Here is a 14,017-nt window from a genome sequence, read left to right as displayed (position 1 = left end):
GCACAGCAGAGGAAACGTTTTTAAAAAAAAACAAAGAGATAACCTACGGAATGGGAGAAAATAGTTAGTTTCTAATGATGCAACTGACAAGGGCTTAATGTCTAAAATCTACAAAGAACTTAGACAACTCCACAGCAAAAAACCCAACAACCCAATTGAAAAATGGGCAAAAGACCTGAATAGACATTTCTCCAAAGAAGATATACAGATGGCCAACAAGCACATGAAAAAATGTCCCAACATCACTAATTATTAGAGAAATGCAAATCAAAACTACTATGAAGTACCACCTCATACCTGTCAGAATAGTCACCATTAACTAGTCAACAAATAACACATGCTGGAGAGGGAGTGGAAAAAAGGGTAACCTCCTATACTGTTAGTAGGAATATAAATTGGTACAACCATTATGGAAAACAGTATGGAGGTACTTCAGAAAACTAAATATAGGACTAGCACATGACCCAGCAATCCTACTCTTAGGCATATATCCGGACAAAACCTTTCTTGAGAAAGATACACGCACCTGTATGTTCATTGCAGCACTATTCACAATAGCCAAGACATGGAAACAACTTAGATGTCCATTGACAGATGAATGGATTAAGAAGATGTGGCATATATACACAATGGAATACTACTCAGCCATTAAAAAGAACAAAATAATGCCATTTGCAGCAACATGGATAGAGCTAGAGACTCATACTAAGTGAGGTAAGTCAGAAAGAGAAAGCCAAATACCATATGATATTACATATATCCGGAATCTAATATACAGCACAGATGAACCTTTCCACGGAAAAGAAACTCATGGACATGGAGAACAGACTTGTGGTTGCCAAGGGGGAGGGGAGAGAACGGAATGGACTGGGAGTCTGGGGTTAATAGATGTAAACTAATGCATTTGGAGTCGATAAGCAATGAGATCCTGCTGTATAGCACAGGGAACTATATCTAGTCACTTGTGACGGAACATGATGGAGGATAATGTGAGAAAAAGAATATGTGTGTGTATGTGTGTATATATATATATATATGTATGTATGTATGACTGGGTCACTTTGCTCTGCAGTAGAAATTGACAGAACGCTGTAAACCAACTGTAATGGAAAAAATAAAAATTATAAAAAATAATCTACAGCTAACATACTCAACAGTGAAACCTGAAAGCATTTCCTCTAAGATCAAGGCCAAGACAAGGATGCCCACACTCACCACTTTTATTCAATATAGTATTGGAAGTCCTAGCCGCAGCAATCAGAGAAGAGAAAGAAGAACCATCCAAATTGGAAAAGAAGTAAAACTGACTCTTCGCAGATGACATGATGTTCTACATAGAAAATACTAAAGATGCTATCAGAAAACTACTCATCAGTAAAGTTGTAGGATACGAAATTAATATTCAGAAATATGTTACAGGGCGTTCCCGTAGTGGCGCAGTGGTTAACGAATCCGACTAGGAACCATGAGGTTGCGGGTTCGATCCCTGCCCTTGCTCAGTGGGTTAAGGATCCGGCGTTGCCGTGAGCTGTGGTGTAGGTTGCAGACGCGGCTCGGATCCCGCGTTGCTGTGGCTCTGGTGTAGGCTGGTTGCTACAGCTGCGATTCGACCCCTAGCCTGGGAACCTCCATATGCCAAGGGAGCAGCCCAAGAAATGGCAAAAAGACAAAAAAAAAAAGAAATATGTTACATTTCTATACACTGACAATGAAATATGGAAAGAGAAATTAAGGAAACAATCCCATTTACCATTGCATCAAAAAGAATAAAATACCTAGGAAGTAAACCTACCTAAGAGGCAGAAGACCTGTACTCTGAAACTATAAGACACTAATGAAAGAAATTGAAAATGACACAAAGAGATGGAAAGATATACTGTGTTCCTGGATTGGAAGAATCACTATACTACTGAAGGTAGTGCAGTGCAATCCCTGTCAAATTACTAATGATGTTTTTTCACAGAACTCAAAATTTTTTAAATTTGTGTGGAAATACAAAAGACTGAATAGCCCAAACAATCCTGAGAAAGAAGAGAGCTGGAGTAATTAGGCTCCCTGACTTCAGCCTATACTGCACATCTACAGTAATCAAAACAGTATGAACTGGCACAAAAACAGACATATAGATTAATGGAACAGGATAGAAAGTCCAGAAATAAACCCATGCACTTATGGTCAGTTTACAACAAAGGAGGCAAAAATATACAATGGAGAAAAGATAGCCTCTTCCATAAGTGGTGCTGGGAAAACTGTTTAGTTCCATGTAAAAGAATGAAATTAGAACACATTCTGACACCATATACAAAAATAAACTCAAAATAGATTAAAGACCTAAATGTAAGACTGGATAATTTAAAACTACTGGAGAAAAACTTAAGAACACTCTTTGATATGAATCGCAGCAATATTATTTTGGCTTAGTCTCCTAGAGTAATAGAAATAAAACAAACAAATGAGGAGTTCCTACTGTGGTGCAATGAGGTTGTCGGTGTCACTGGAGCCCCAGGTTTGATCCCCAGCCCCGCACAGTGGGTTAAGGATCCAGACTTGCCCTTGTGGTATAGGTCACAGCCATGGCTCAGATCTGATCCCTAGTGTGGGAACTCTGTATACCATGAGGTGGCCAAAAAAGAAAAAAGAAAAAGCAAATGGGACCTAAATGCTTTTGCATGCAAAGGAAACCATAAACAAAACAAAAAACCAATTTTAAATTTTTTTTTTTTTTTTTTTTTGTCTTTTTGCCTTTTTCTAGGTCTGTACCCATGGTATATGGAGATTCCCAGGTTAGGAATCTAATCGGAGCTTTAGCCACCAGCCTACGCCAGAGCCACAGCAACTTGGGATCCGAACCACGTCTGCAACCTACATACACCACGGCTCCCAGCAACACCGACTGTTAACCCACTGAGCAAGGCTAGTGATTGAACCCACAACCTCATGGTTCCCAGTCAGATTTGTTAACCACTGAGCTATGACGGGAACTCCAAATTTTAAATATTCTTGAACTTTGTACCTGGGTATAGTTAAATTATGTAGAAATAATTGGGCAGAATTTATATGCTGAATCTGAGACCTTCTTTGTCTGGCTGTTTCACAAGATTCCTCTCTCACTTTCTAGTGGCAGTGGTGGTCTGGAACTCTGTCGTAGGTTCTGCAGGCCAGAAGGACTGTGGGTTTTGTGTTGTACTTTAGCTGCCTATGGCCTGCCCTTAGGCTAAAAAGTATTGATTCTCCTCCAGAATCTGCTTGCAGATTTTGTCCATTCTCCATTGCCCTCACATAGTTTATTATTATTATTATTTTTTGTCTTTTTGTCTCTTTAGGGCCACACCCACTACATACAGAGGTTCCCAGGCTAGGGTTGAATCAGATCTACAGTTGCTGGCCTATGCCAGAACCACAGCAACACCAGATCAGAGCCATGTCTGCAACCTACACCACAGCTCATGGCAATGCTGGATCCATAACCCACTGTGTGAGACCAGGTATCAAACCCACATCTTCATGGATGTTAGTCATGTTCATTAACTGCTGAGCCACAACGGGAAGTCCACATAGTTGATTTTTGCCCAGAATTTATACTTATTTGTGCAGTGACCTGTCTGTAGAAGCTTACTTGCTCTTTTGGAATCAGGACTTCCTAAAGGTTGTTTTATGTCTAATTTCTAGTGAAAAATTCTCATGAAGCCAGTTAAATAATGAGAGAATTTTTTTTTTTTCCAGTAAAGGTCATACAAATGAAATGAGTGACTTAGTACAACTGATGACTCAGACCCTAAAGTTGGACTCTAAAGAGAGCTGTGAAGATCTCAGAGTACCAGATCCAGTGTCAGAATTTAAACTTCATCGGAAGTACCGGGACACACTGATACTTCATGGGAAAGTTGCAGAAGAAGCAGAGGAATTCCATTTTAAAGAGCTACCTTCAGGTGGTCAGTTTATTGTTTTACACCAAGCTGGAAAGCATGTGTTTACTGGAGAAATGTATCAAACCAAGGAGATAATGCTTGCAAATTTGTATTATTTTATTCGGATATCTCCATAAAAGGCATTTTTTGTAACAGTTATGTTCCTGAAAAGTTGCATGAAAATTGATTTTAAAAATAAATGTAAATATGTGTTTGGAACTTTTCATGTGGATTTTCTTCAAATTAGACAATTGTAGTTTTTAGGTTTAGGAGATGGTAACGAGACATGAAGTGTTAGTTCATATATACATTTTAGTCATTAAAAATGCATGAAGTCATTAACCAAAATCTTGTCAAAGTGAAATGAATTTTTTTTTTTTTTTTTTTTTTTGCTTTTTAGGGCCACACCTGCGGCATACGGAGATTCCCAGGCTAGGGGCTGTATCAGAGCTACAGCTCTGGCCTAAGCCATAGCTGCAGCAATGCAGGATACAAGCTGTGTCTGCGTCCACAGCTCATGGCAATGCCAGATTCCCCGACCCACTGAGTGAGGCCAGGATTCAAACCTGCATCCTCACGGATGCTAGTCAGATTCGTTTCTGCTGAGCCACAACGGGAACTCCCAAAGTGAAATGAATCTTAACATGACAAAATTAAAAAGAAAAAGCAACATAATTAAAAAGAAAAAAACAAACAACATTGTGTCCTTGTTGCAGTGGTAAAAGTGTTATTTTCCCCTGTTATTACTTTTTAGCTATCATGCCAGGTTCTGAAAAAATCAGGAGAATAGTTGAAGTCTTGAGAGCTGATGTAATTCGGGGCCTGGGGATTCAGCTTTTAGAGCAGGTGTATGATATTTTGGAAGAGGAGGATGAATTAGAGAGAGAGGTGAGTGTCCCATTATGTCAATTTCTTATGTTGTAGAATCTTTATAATGGCCTTTTGAGATCTAATTAACACACCATACATTTTATCTATTTAAAGTGTACAATCAGTGGTTTTTAGTATGTTCACAGAGTTGTACAACAGTTACCTCAATCAGTGTTACAACATTTAATTACCCCTCAAAGAAACCTTGTACCCATTGGCATTCATTCCCCACCATCTTCCAGGCTCTTTACCCCTAACAATTACTTGTATTTCTCTCTATAGATTTGCCTGTTCTGGATATTTCATTTAAATGGAGGTGTACAAAACTATGTGGTCTTTTAAGATTGATTTCTTTTATTTGGCATATGTTTTCAAGATTCTTCCATAGGAAGTTCCCATTGTGGCTCAGCGGTAACGAACCTGACTAGTATCCATGAGGACGTGGGTTTGATCCCTGGCCTTGCTCAGTGGGTTAAGGATCCAGAGTTGCCCTGAGCTGAGCTGTGGTGTAGGTCAAAGATGTGCCTCAGATCTAGTGTGGCTGTGGTGTAGGCTGGCAGCTACAGATCCAATTCAACCCCTAGCTTGGGAACTTCATGTGCCACAGGTGCTGCCCTAAAAAGACAAAAAAAAAAAAAAAAAAAAAGAGATTCTTCCATGTTGTAGCATGCATCATGTACTTCATTCCTTTATATAGCTGAATAATATTCCATTGTACAGCTATACCACATTTTATCTGTTCGCCAGCTCAGTTAGCTATATTCGGCTATTGTGAATAATGTTGCTATGAACATTTGTGTACAGGTTTTTGTGTGGACATACGTTTTCATTTTTATTGAGTATCTTCTTAGCAGTGGAAATTGCTGAATCATATTGCCCTGGCTAGAACCTCCAGTACAATGTTGAATAGAAGTGGTGAGAAGAAACACCCTTATCTTGTTTCTGATCTTAGAAAGCAACCATTCTTTTATATTAATTTTGATGTTAACTATGTATGAGTTTTTAGATACCCTTTATCAGGTTGAAGAAGGTCCCTTCTAGTCCTGGTTTGCTAAATGTTTTTTTTATCACAAAAAGGTGTTGGATTTGTCACATGCTTTCTATGTAGATGGTCATGTGGTTTATGCTTTTTATTCCACTGATAGAGGGTGTGTTACATTAATTGATTTTTAGATGTTAAATCATCCTTGTATTCCTGAGATAAATCCCACTTGGTCATGGGGTACACTGCTTCTTATATGTTGCTGGAGTCATGTTTCTAGTATTTTGTTGAGAATTTTTATGTCCACGTTCACATGACACTTGGTCTTTAATTTTCTTCTCTTGTGATATTTTTATCTGGTTTTGTTATCAGGGTGATACTGGCCTATAGAATGAGTTGGGGAGTGTTCCCTCATTTCTTTCTTTTTTTTTTCCTTTTTTTTGGCCGCCCCACAGCATAAGGTGATACTGGGCCAGGGATCAGATCTGAGTTTCATTTGTGAACTAAGCTACAGCTGCAGCAATGCTGGATCCTTAACCCACTGTGCCAAGCTGGGGAATCAAACCTGCGTCTCAGCACTACCAAGATGCCACCAATCCTCTTGTGCCACAGCAGGAACTCTGTTCCCTCATTTCTTTTTTGGGAAGAATTAGTGAAGAACTGGTGTTAAAACTCCCTTAAATGTTGGATAGAATTCACCAGTGAAGGCATGTGGTCCTGGAATTTTTTTATGGGTAGTTTTTTGAATTCATTGTCTTATTATATTCAGATTGTTTTTCTGTATCTAAAATTTATGTCCTGGAGTTCCTGTAGTGGCTCAGTGGTTAATGAATCTGACTAGGAACCATGAGGTGGCGGGTTCAATCCCTGGCCTCGCTTAGCAGGTTAAGGAGCCGGCATTGCCGTGAGCTGGGGTGTAGGTTGCAGAATCGGCTTGGATGCCGAGTTGCTGTGGCTCTGGCATAGGCTGGCAGTTGTAGCTCTGATTAGACCCCTAGCCCGGGAACCTCCATATGCTGCGGGTGCAGCCCTAGAAAAGACAAAAAATAAAATTTGTGTCCTTCTAGGAATTTGTCTATTCCAACTGTTATCTAATTGGCATACAATTATTAATAGAAATACTTTTTAATCTAATTTATTTCTGTAAGGTTGGTTTAGGAGTGCATTGTTTAATTTCTGCATGTATTTCCACAAATACATTTCTCTATACGTTCAACAGTATATTATACACATAATTTTTTTTTTGGTCTTTTGTCTTTTTTAGGGCTGCATCTGTGGCATATGGAGGTTCCCAGGCTAGGGGTCAAATCGGAGCTGTAGCCTCCAGCCTATGCCAGAGCCACAGCAATGCCAGATCCGAGCTGTGTCTGCAACTTACACCACAGTTCATGGCAACGCCAGATCCTTAACCCACTGAACGAGGCCAGGGATCGAACCCACAACCTCATGGTTCCTATTTGGATTCATTTCTGCTGTGCCACGACGGGAACTCCATACTTTTTTTTTAAATTGTAATAAAACATAATTTCAGATCTACCATTTTAGCCGTCTTTACTGGCCTTAAGTACATGTACACTGTTGTGCAAACATCATCATCATCATCCATCTTCAGAACTTTTTTCATTTTGCTAACTAAAACTCTGTATCAATTAAACAAAAACTCACGATTAACTCCTACTACCAGCTTCTGGCAACCACAATTCCAATTTCTGTGTCTAGAATTCAGCTGCTCAAACCATTGATACAAAGCCTAATCCTAAGCCTAAACATGATGTCTAGAAAAAATAAAACTTGCCAATAAAGAAAACTCCAGGCCCAGATGGCTTTGCTGGAGAATTCTTCTAATCTAAGGATGAAATAATACAAATCCTATGCAAAGTCTCCTAGAAAACAGAAAAGGAAGAGACATTTCCCATTTTTCCCCATAAAACCAGAACAACTCTAATGCCACAACCCAACAGGGATACTACATGAAAAAAAAGAGACCAGTATCTGTCATGAACACCTTAATCATCTAGTATTTTGTTGAAGATTTTTGCATCAATGGTCATATTAATCTATATTTTTCTTTTCCTATAGTGTCCCTGTCTGGCCCTAGCACCAGGGCAACAGTGGCCTTACATATGAGCCAGGACATGCTCCTTCGTTAACTCTCTGTGGAGCGTGAGAATTGGTATCAATTCCTGTCCAAATGTTTCACCAGCAAAGGTCTGAGGCCTTTCCTGTTGGGAGGTTTAGATTACTGATTCAATCTCCTTGCTAGTTATAGGTATATTTAGATTTTCTATTTCTCCATGATTCAGTCTTGGTAGGATTTGTGCTTTTTGGAATTTGTCCATTTTGTCTAGGTTGTGCTACTTGTTGGCATATGTAATACTCTCACAGAATCTTTTTTATTTATGTAGAATTGGTGATTATGTTCCAAATCTATTTCAGACCTTAGTAATTTGAGTCATTTTTCCCCCTTAGTATAGCTAAAGGTTTTGTCAGTTTTGTTAATTTTTCTGAGAACCAGCTTTTGGTTTTATTGATTTTTCTCTATTTTTCTATTCTCTATTTTTTTTTTCATATCAGCTCTAATCTTTGTCATTGTGTTCCTTCTACTAGTTTCTGCTAGGTTTAATTTGTTCTTTTTCCACTTCTTCAGGTTGTTAGGTTATTGACCTGAGATCTTTTTTCTTTCTTTTTTTTTGGCCATGCCTCCGGCACACGAAAGTTCTCAGGTCAGGGGTTGAACCTGTGCCACAGCTGTGGCAATGCTGGATCCTTAACCTGCTGCTCCAGGGGAATTTAGGAGACTTTTTTTTTTTAATTACAAGATGTTGAGTATAGCTCCCTGTGCTACACAGTAGGTCCTTGTTGGTTATCTGTTGGGTTGTTTTTGTTTTGTTTTGGTTTGGTTTGGTTTGCTTTTTAGGGCCACACCCATGGCATATGGAACTTCCCAGGCTAGGGGTCTAATTGGAGCTACAGCTGCCTGCCTACACCACAGCCACAGCAACGCCAAATGAGAGCTGTGTCTTCAACCTACACTGCAGCTCACGGCAACGCTGGATCCTTAACCCACTGAGCGAGGCCAGGGATTTAACTGGCAACCTCATGGTTTCTGGTTGGATTCGCTTCTGCTGCGCCACGATGGAAACTCCTGTTATCTGTTCTATATATAGTAGTGTGTATGTGTTAGTCCTAAACTTTGTCCTTTCCCCTTTGTCCTTTCCCCTTTGTTTTCTATGTCTGTGAGTCTGTTTCTGTTTTGTAAATAAGTTCATCTGTGCCATTTTTTTTTAGATTCCACATATAAGTGATGTCATATATTTGTCTTTATGTGACTTACTTCACTTAGTATGATAATCTCTCAGCCCATCTATGTTGCTGCAGATGGCATTATTTCATTCTTTTTTATTGAATCTACTGAGACCTAACTTGTGGCCTAACTATGTCTCTCCTTCCTGGAAAATATTTCACGTGCACTTGAGAAGAAAGTGTATCCTGTTGTTGTTGGGTAGAGTGTTCCCTATATGTCTGTTAGATCTGGTTAGTTTTTGCATTTTTCAGGCCCTCTGTTTTCCTGTCTTCTGTTTGGTTGTCCTATCCCTTATTGACTGAATATATTGCAGTCTCCAGCTATTATTTGTAGAACTGTCTATTTTTTCTTCAGTTCTGTCAAGTTTTGTGTCATATATTTTGATGGTCTGTTATTAGTACATAAATGTTTATAATTATTATATCTTCCTGTTGTGTTTATCTTTTTGTTAATATATAATGTCCTTGTCTCTTGTAACCTTTTTGGTCTTCAAGACTGTTTTACCTTATATTAATAATCACACCTACTCTCTTTTGGTTACTCTTTACATGGGATATCTTTTTCAGTCCTTTCACTTTCAATCTATTTGTGTCTATGGATTTAAAGTCTCTTATAGAAAGCGTATAGTTTTGTTATCCATTCTGCCCATCTCTGTCTTTTGGTTGGAGAGTTAAATTCATTTACACTGAAAGGAATTGCTAATAAGGACTTCAGTCACTTTGCTGTTTGTTTTCTGTAACTATTTTCTTTGTGGTTACCATGAAGATTACATTTAGCATCCTAGTTTTAATACTCTAATCTGATTTTATAGCAGGTTATCTTTAGTAACATACAAATCTCTGCTGCTTTAAAGATGTGTCTCCACCCCTTTTGGTTATTGATGTCACAAAATTACATCTTTATATATTGATCAGCCAAAAACATAAACTAGTAATTGCAGGTTTTTTGTTTTAATTATATTTTGTGGCTGTGCCTATGGCATGCAGAAGTTCCTGGGCCAGGGATTGAACCTGAGCCACAGCAGTGACAACACCAAATCTTTAACAGCTAGGCCACCAGCAAATTCCCAAGTAATTGGTGTTTTAATGTGTTAGTTTCTTAAATTTTGTAGGAAACAAAATGTGGAGCTATACACCAAAGTTAGATTAATATTAGACTAATGATTTTTTATTGTATTAGTCTCTTAAGTCATGTAGAAAATAAAAAGTGGGATCACAAACCATTGTTACAATAATACTAGCCTTTGGAGTTCCCATTTGGCACAGCAGAAGTGAATCCAGCTAGGAACCATGAGGTCATGGGTTCAATCCCTGGCCTCGATCAGTGGGTTAAGGATCTGGCGTTGCTGTGAGCTGTAGTGTAGGTTGAAGATAGAGCTTGGATGCCGCATTGCTGTGGCTGTGGTGTAGGCTGGCGGCTACAGCTCCGATTGGATCCCTAGCCTGGGAACCTCCATAGGCCGCCATTACGGCCCTAAAAAGCAAAAAAAAAAAAAAAAAGGTACTAGCTTTGATAATTGCCCATGTATTTATCTTTACTGAGACATTTATTTCTTCATACAGCTTCAAATTATTGTGTAGTAAGCTTTCACATCTACCTGCATGACTTCCTATAGTATTCTTGCAAGGCAGGTCTAAAGGTAACAAACTTCATCATTTATCTGGGCATGTCTTAAGTTCTCCCTCCCTCACCCCTAGTTTTATTGAGCTATAATTGATGTGTAACATTGTGGCAAAGGTTGTACAACATAACAATTTGGTGTATGTATATATTGTGAAATGATTACTACAGTAAGTTTAATTAGCATCAGTCACCTGTCATAATTTTTTTCCTTGTGATGAGAACTTTTAAGATCTACTACTAGCAGCTTCCAAATGTATGAGTATAATTAACTATAGTTACTATATTGTGCATTGTACCCCCAAAACTTATTTACCACAAATTTATACCTTTTGACCACCTTTACTCCCCTCTCTGCCTCTGGCAACCACCAATTTGTTCTCTGTTTCTACAAGTTTTGTTTTTTTGTTTGTTTGTTTGTTTTTTCATATTCTACATGTAACTGATCATATGGTATTTAGCTTTTCCTGTCTGACTTATTTCACTTAGCATAATGCCTTCAAGGTCCTTCCATGTTGTTGCAGATGGCAAGATTTCCTTTTTTTCTTTTGAAGGACATTTTTGCCAGATACAAGATTTTTGTTTGACAGTTGTTTTTTTTTTCACTTTGAAAATACTATCCCACTGCCTTCTGGCTTCCAAAGTTTCTGATGAGAAATCTGCTTATTATCTTACTGAGGAATCCCTTGTTTGTGATGAGTTGCTCTTTTCTTGCTGCTTCCAAGATTCTGTTTTTGTCTCTGGCATTTAACAGCTTGATTATGTCTGGGTGTGAACTCTTTGTGTTTATCCTACTTGGAGTTTGTTGAGCTTCTTGGATGTTTATTTTCATGTCTTTCATCAAACAGGAAGCTCTTGGCTATTTTTCCTTCAAATAATATTACTTCCCCTTTCTCTCTTCTTCTGACTCCCACAATACCTATACTGGTCTCATTAAATCCCATGGAAGTTACTTCAGCTAAAGGTAATGGTGTTTGTAACAATGTCAGTGAGGATTGCAACAGTATTTGCCTGCCTCTGTGTCTGCCTCTCTCTCTGATGAGAAGCAATTATCAGCTGTCACTATACAGATCCCCAGTACTTGGAGGACAAGAGTTGTTTTTGTTTTTCTTTTTTGCCACACTTGTGGCATGCAGAAGTTCCCAGGCCAGAATCAGACCCACACCAAGGCAGTGACAATGCCAGATCCTTAATTTGATGAGCCACCAGGGAACTCCAGGAAAAAGCTCTTACTGCCTACCCTGGCTCCTGAAACCTGTATACACGCTGCTCCAGTAACTGCACAGTGGCCTGCTTCTGGGTGGGGGTGTGGGGTGTGGGGCTAAGAAATGAAATTTATCAAAATTTACTATCCCAGCCTTCCCCTGGATGTTTCAAGTCTTTAGTAGTCTGTAAAGTGCCAAAATATTTTCATCAGGCAGATTCAGCCCCTGTAGTTTTTGTCCAGGTAAGGAGGTAGATTCCTGGGCTTCTTGACATGCTCCACACAACATGGAAACTTCATTTTATGGTCTGGGGCAAAGTGACTGTTCCCCAGGATTTTCAGTGGCCCCATACCCAAGATAAAGCCTCTATCATATGTGTGTCTGAACTTGGCATTAGAAAAAAAAAAAAAAAAAAAGCTCCCATCTTTTGGCTTCACTCTCTCAAAACTTATTGGGGGCAGGATGAGATATGCCAGTGTTCTGTCCCTCCCCGGAAGATAGCCTTCTACATAGGAGTTAGGGGGAAAGATTCTTGACATCACCAGTGTGGCGAAGTTTTTGTCTCACTGAGCTGGGAGTGGGAAGGGAGACATTTGATCTTAATTCAAATCACTGACTCTCATTGTTCTTAGTAGTTTTCCTATTTTTATCGAGTTTCAATAGATTTTCTTAGGGGGAAAATTGTCCCTATTTGCCATATGCCCTTAGGACCATCTCCAGAGACTTTATTTTTTTATGGCCACACCCACTACATACGGAAGTTCCCAGGCTGGGGGTCTAATTGGAGCTACAGCTGCCAGCCTATGCGACAACCATAGAAATGCCAGATCTGAGCCGTGTGCTCACAGCAATGCTGGATCCTTAACCCACTGAGCGGGGCCAGGGATCAAACCCACATTCTCATTGATACTAGTCAGATTCTTAACCCGCTGAGCCACATTGGAAATGCCCTCCAGAGACTTTAAATGGTTGGTTTGGTTGTGTTTCTTTTTTGGCCCCACCTGTGACATATGGCAGTTCCTGGGCCACAGATTGAATCTGAGCTGCAGTTGTGATGTAAGCCACAGTTGCAGCAACATCAGCTCCTTAACTCACTGCACCAGACTATGGATTGAACCTGTGCCACCACAGAGACAACACTGGATCCTTAACCTGCTTTGCCACAGCAGGAACTCATGGTTCGTTTTTAAAGTAATTTTCACCAGTTTCACTGAGGAGGGGTCTGCAGAGCTCCTTGCAGTGTCATGCTGGATATGGAACCAATTAGGATAACATTTTATTTATTTATTTTTATTTATTTATTTATTTTTGTCTTTTTGCCTTTCCTAGGGCCTCTCCCGCGGCATATGGAGGTTCCCAGGCTAGGGGTCTAATTGGAGTTGGAGCCACTGGCCTACACTACAGCCACAGCCACAGCAACGCGGGATCTGAGCCGCGTCTGCAACCTACACCACAGCTCATGGCAACGCCGGATCCTTAACCCACTGAGCAAGGCAGGGAACAAACCCGCAACCTTATGGTTCCTAGTTGGATTTGTTAACCACTGCGCCACAACAGGAACTCCTTGGATTACATTTTAGATTTAGTTATGTCTCCTTTAATCTGGAACACTTACTCAGTCTTTGCTTTTTCATGACCTTGACATTTTTTTTTTTTTTTTTTTGTCTTTTTGTTTTTGTTGTTGTTGTTGTTGCTATTTCTTGGGCCGCTCCCGCGGCATGTGGAGGTTCCCAGGCTAGGGGTTGAATCGGAGCTGTAGCCACCGGCCTACACCAGAGGCACAGCAACGCAGGATCCGAGCCACGTCTGCAACCTACACCACAGCTCACGGCAATGCCGGATCGTTAACCCACTGAGCAAGGGCAGGGACCAAACCCGCAACCTCATGGTTCCTAGTCGGATTCGTTAACCACTGCGCCACGACAGGAACTCCGACCTTGACATTTTTTGAAGAGTATAGGCCATGTGTTTTATAAAATTCCCCTCAGTTTAGATTTGTTTAATGTTTCCTTATTAATAGATCCAGATTATGCATTTTGGGCAGGAATACCACAGAGATGTTGTGTCTTCTCCGAGCCTTATATCAAAAAGTGCATGACATTTGTTTAACACATTGTTAAGTGTTATT

At 39.7% G+C, this 14,017-nt stretch overlaps 1 protein-coding gene across 34 annotated transcripts in view; it reads left to right on the top strand.

Moving 5' to 3' along the window:
* The window catches only part of NEK4 (NIMA related kinase 4), a 63,172-nt gene that overhangs the window by 47,246 nt on the left and 1,909 nt on the right, over positions 1-14,017 (top strand). For 12 of the 34 annotated variants that reach the window (XM_084988538.1, XM_084988548.1, XM_021068939.2 and 9 more), the window contains 2 exons: positions 3,724-3,929; positions 4,663-4,796. In XM_084988538.1, the coding sequence (XP_084844664.1) occupies positions 3,724-3,929; positions 4,663-4,796 (340 nt within the window). Of the gene's footprint in view, positions 1-3,323; positions 3,486-3,723; positions 4,128-4,662; positions 4,797-6,215; positions 7,298-14,017 lie in introns of those variants that run through there. The other 22 variants (XM_084988530.1, XM_084988531.1, XM_084988532.1 and 19 more) reach the window with 6 other exon arrangements.

Source organism: Sus scrofa, chromosome 13 (assembly GCF_054392235.1).
Source record: "Sus scrofa isolate SSC_HxYL_T2T_F1_AM1 chromosome 13, Sscrofa_HxYL_maternal_Yorkshire_Landrace_v2.0, whole genome shotgun sequence".
NCBI lineage: Eukaryota > Metazoa > Chordata > Mammalia > Artiodactyla > Suidae > Sus > Sus scrofa.
The sequence above is the reverse complement of the archived record's forward strand: the minus strand, read 5'-3'. Positions and strand labels throughout refer to the sequence as shown.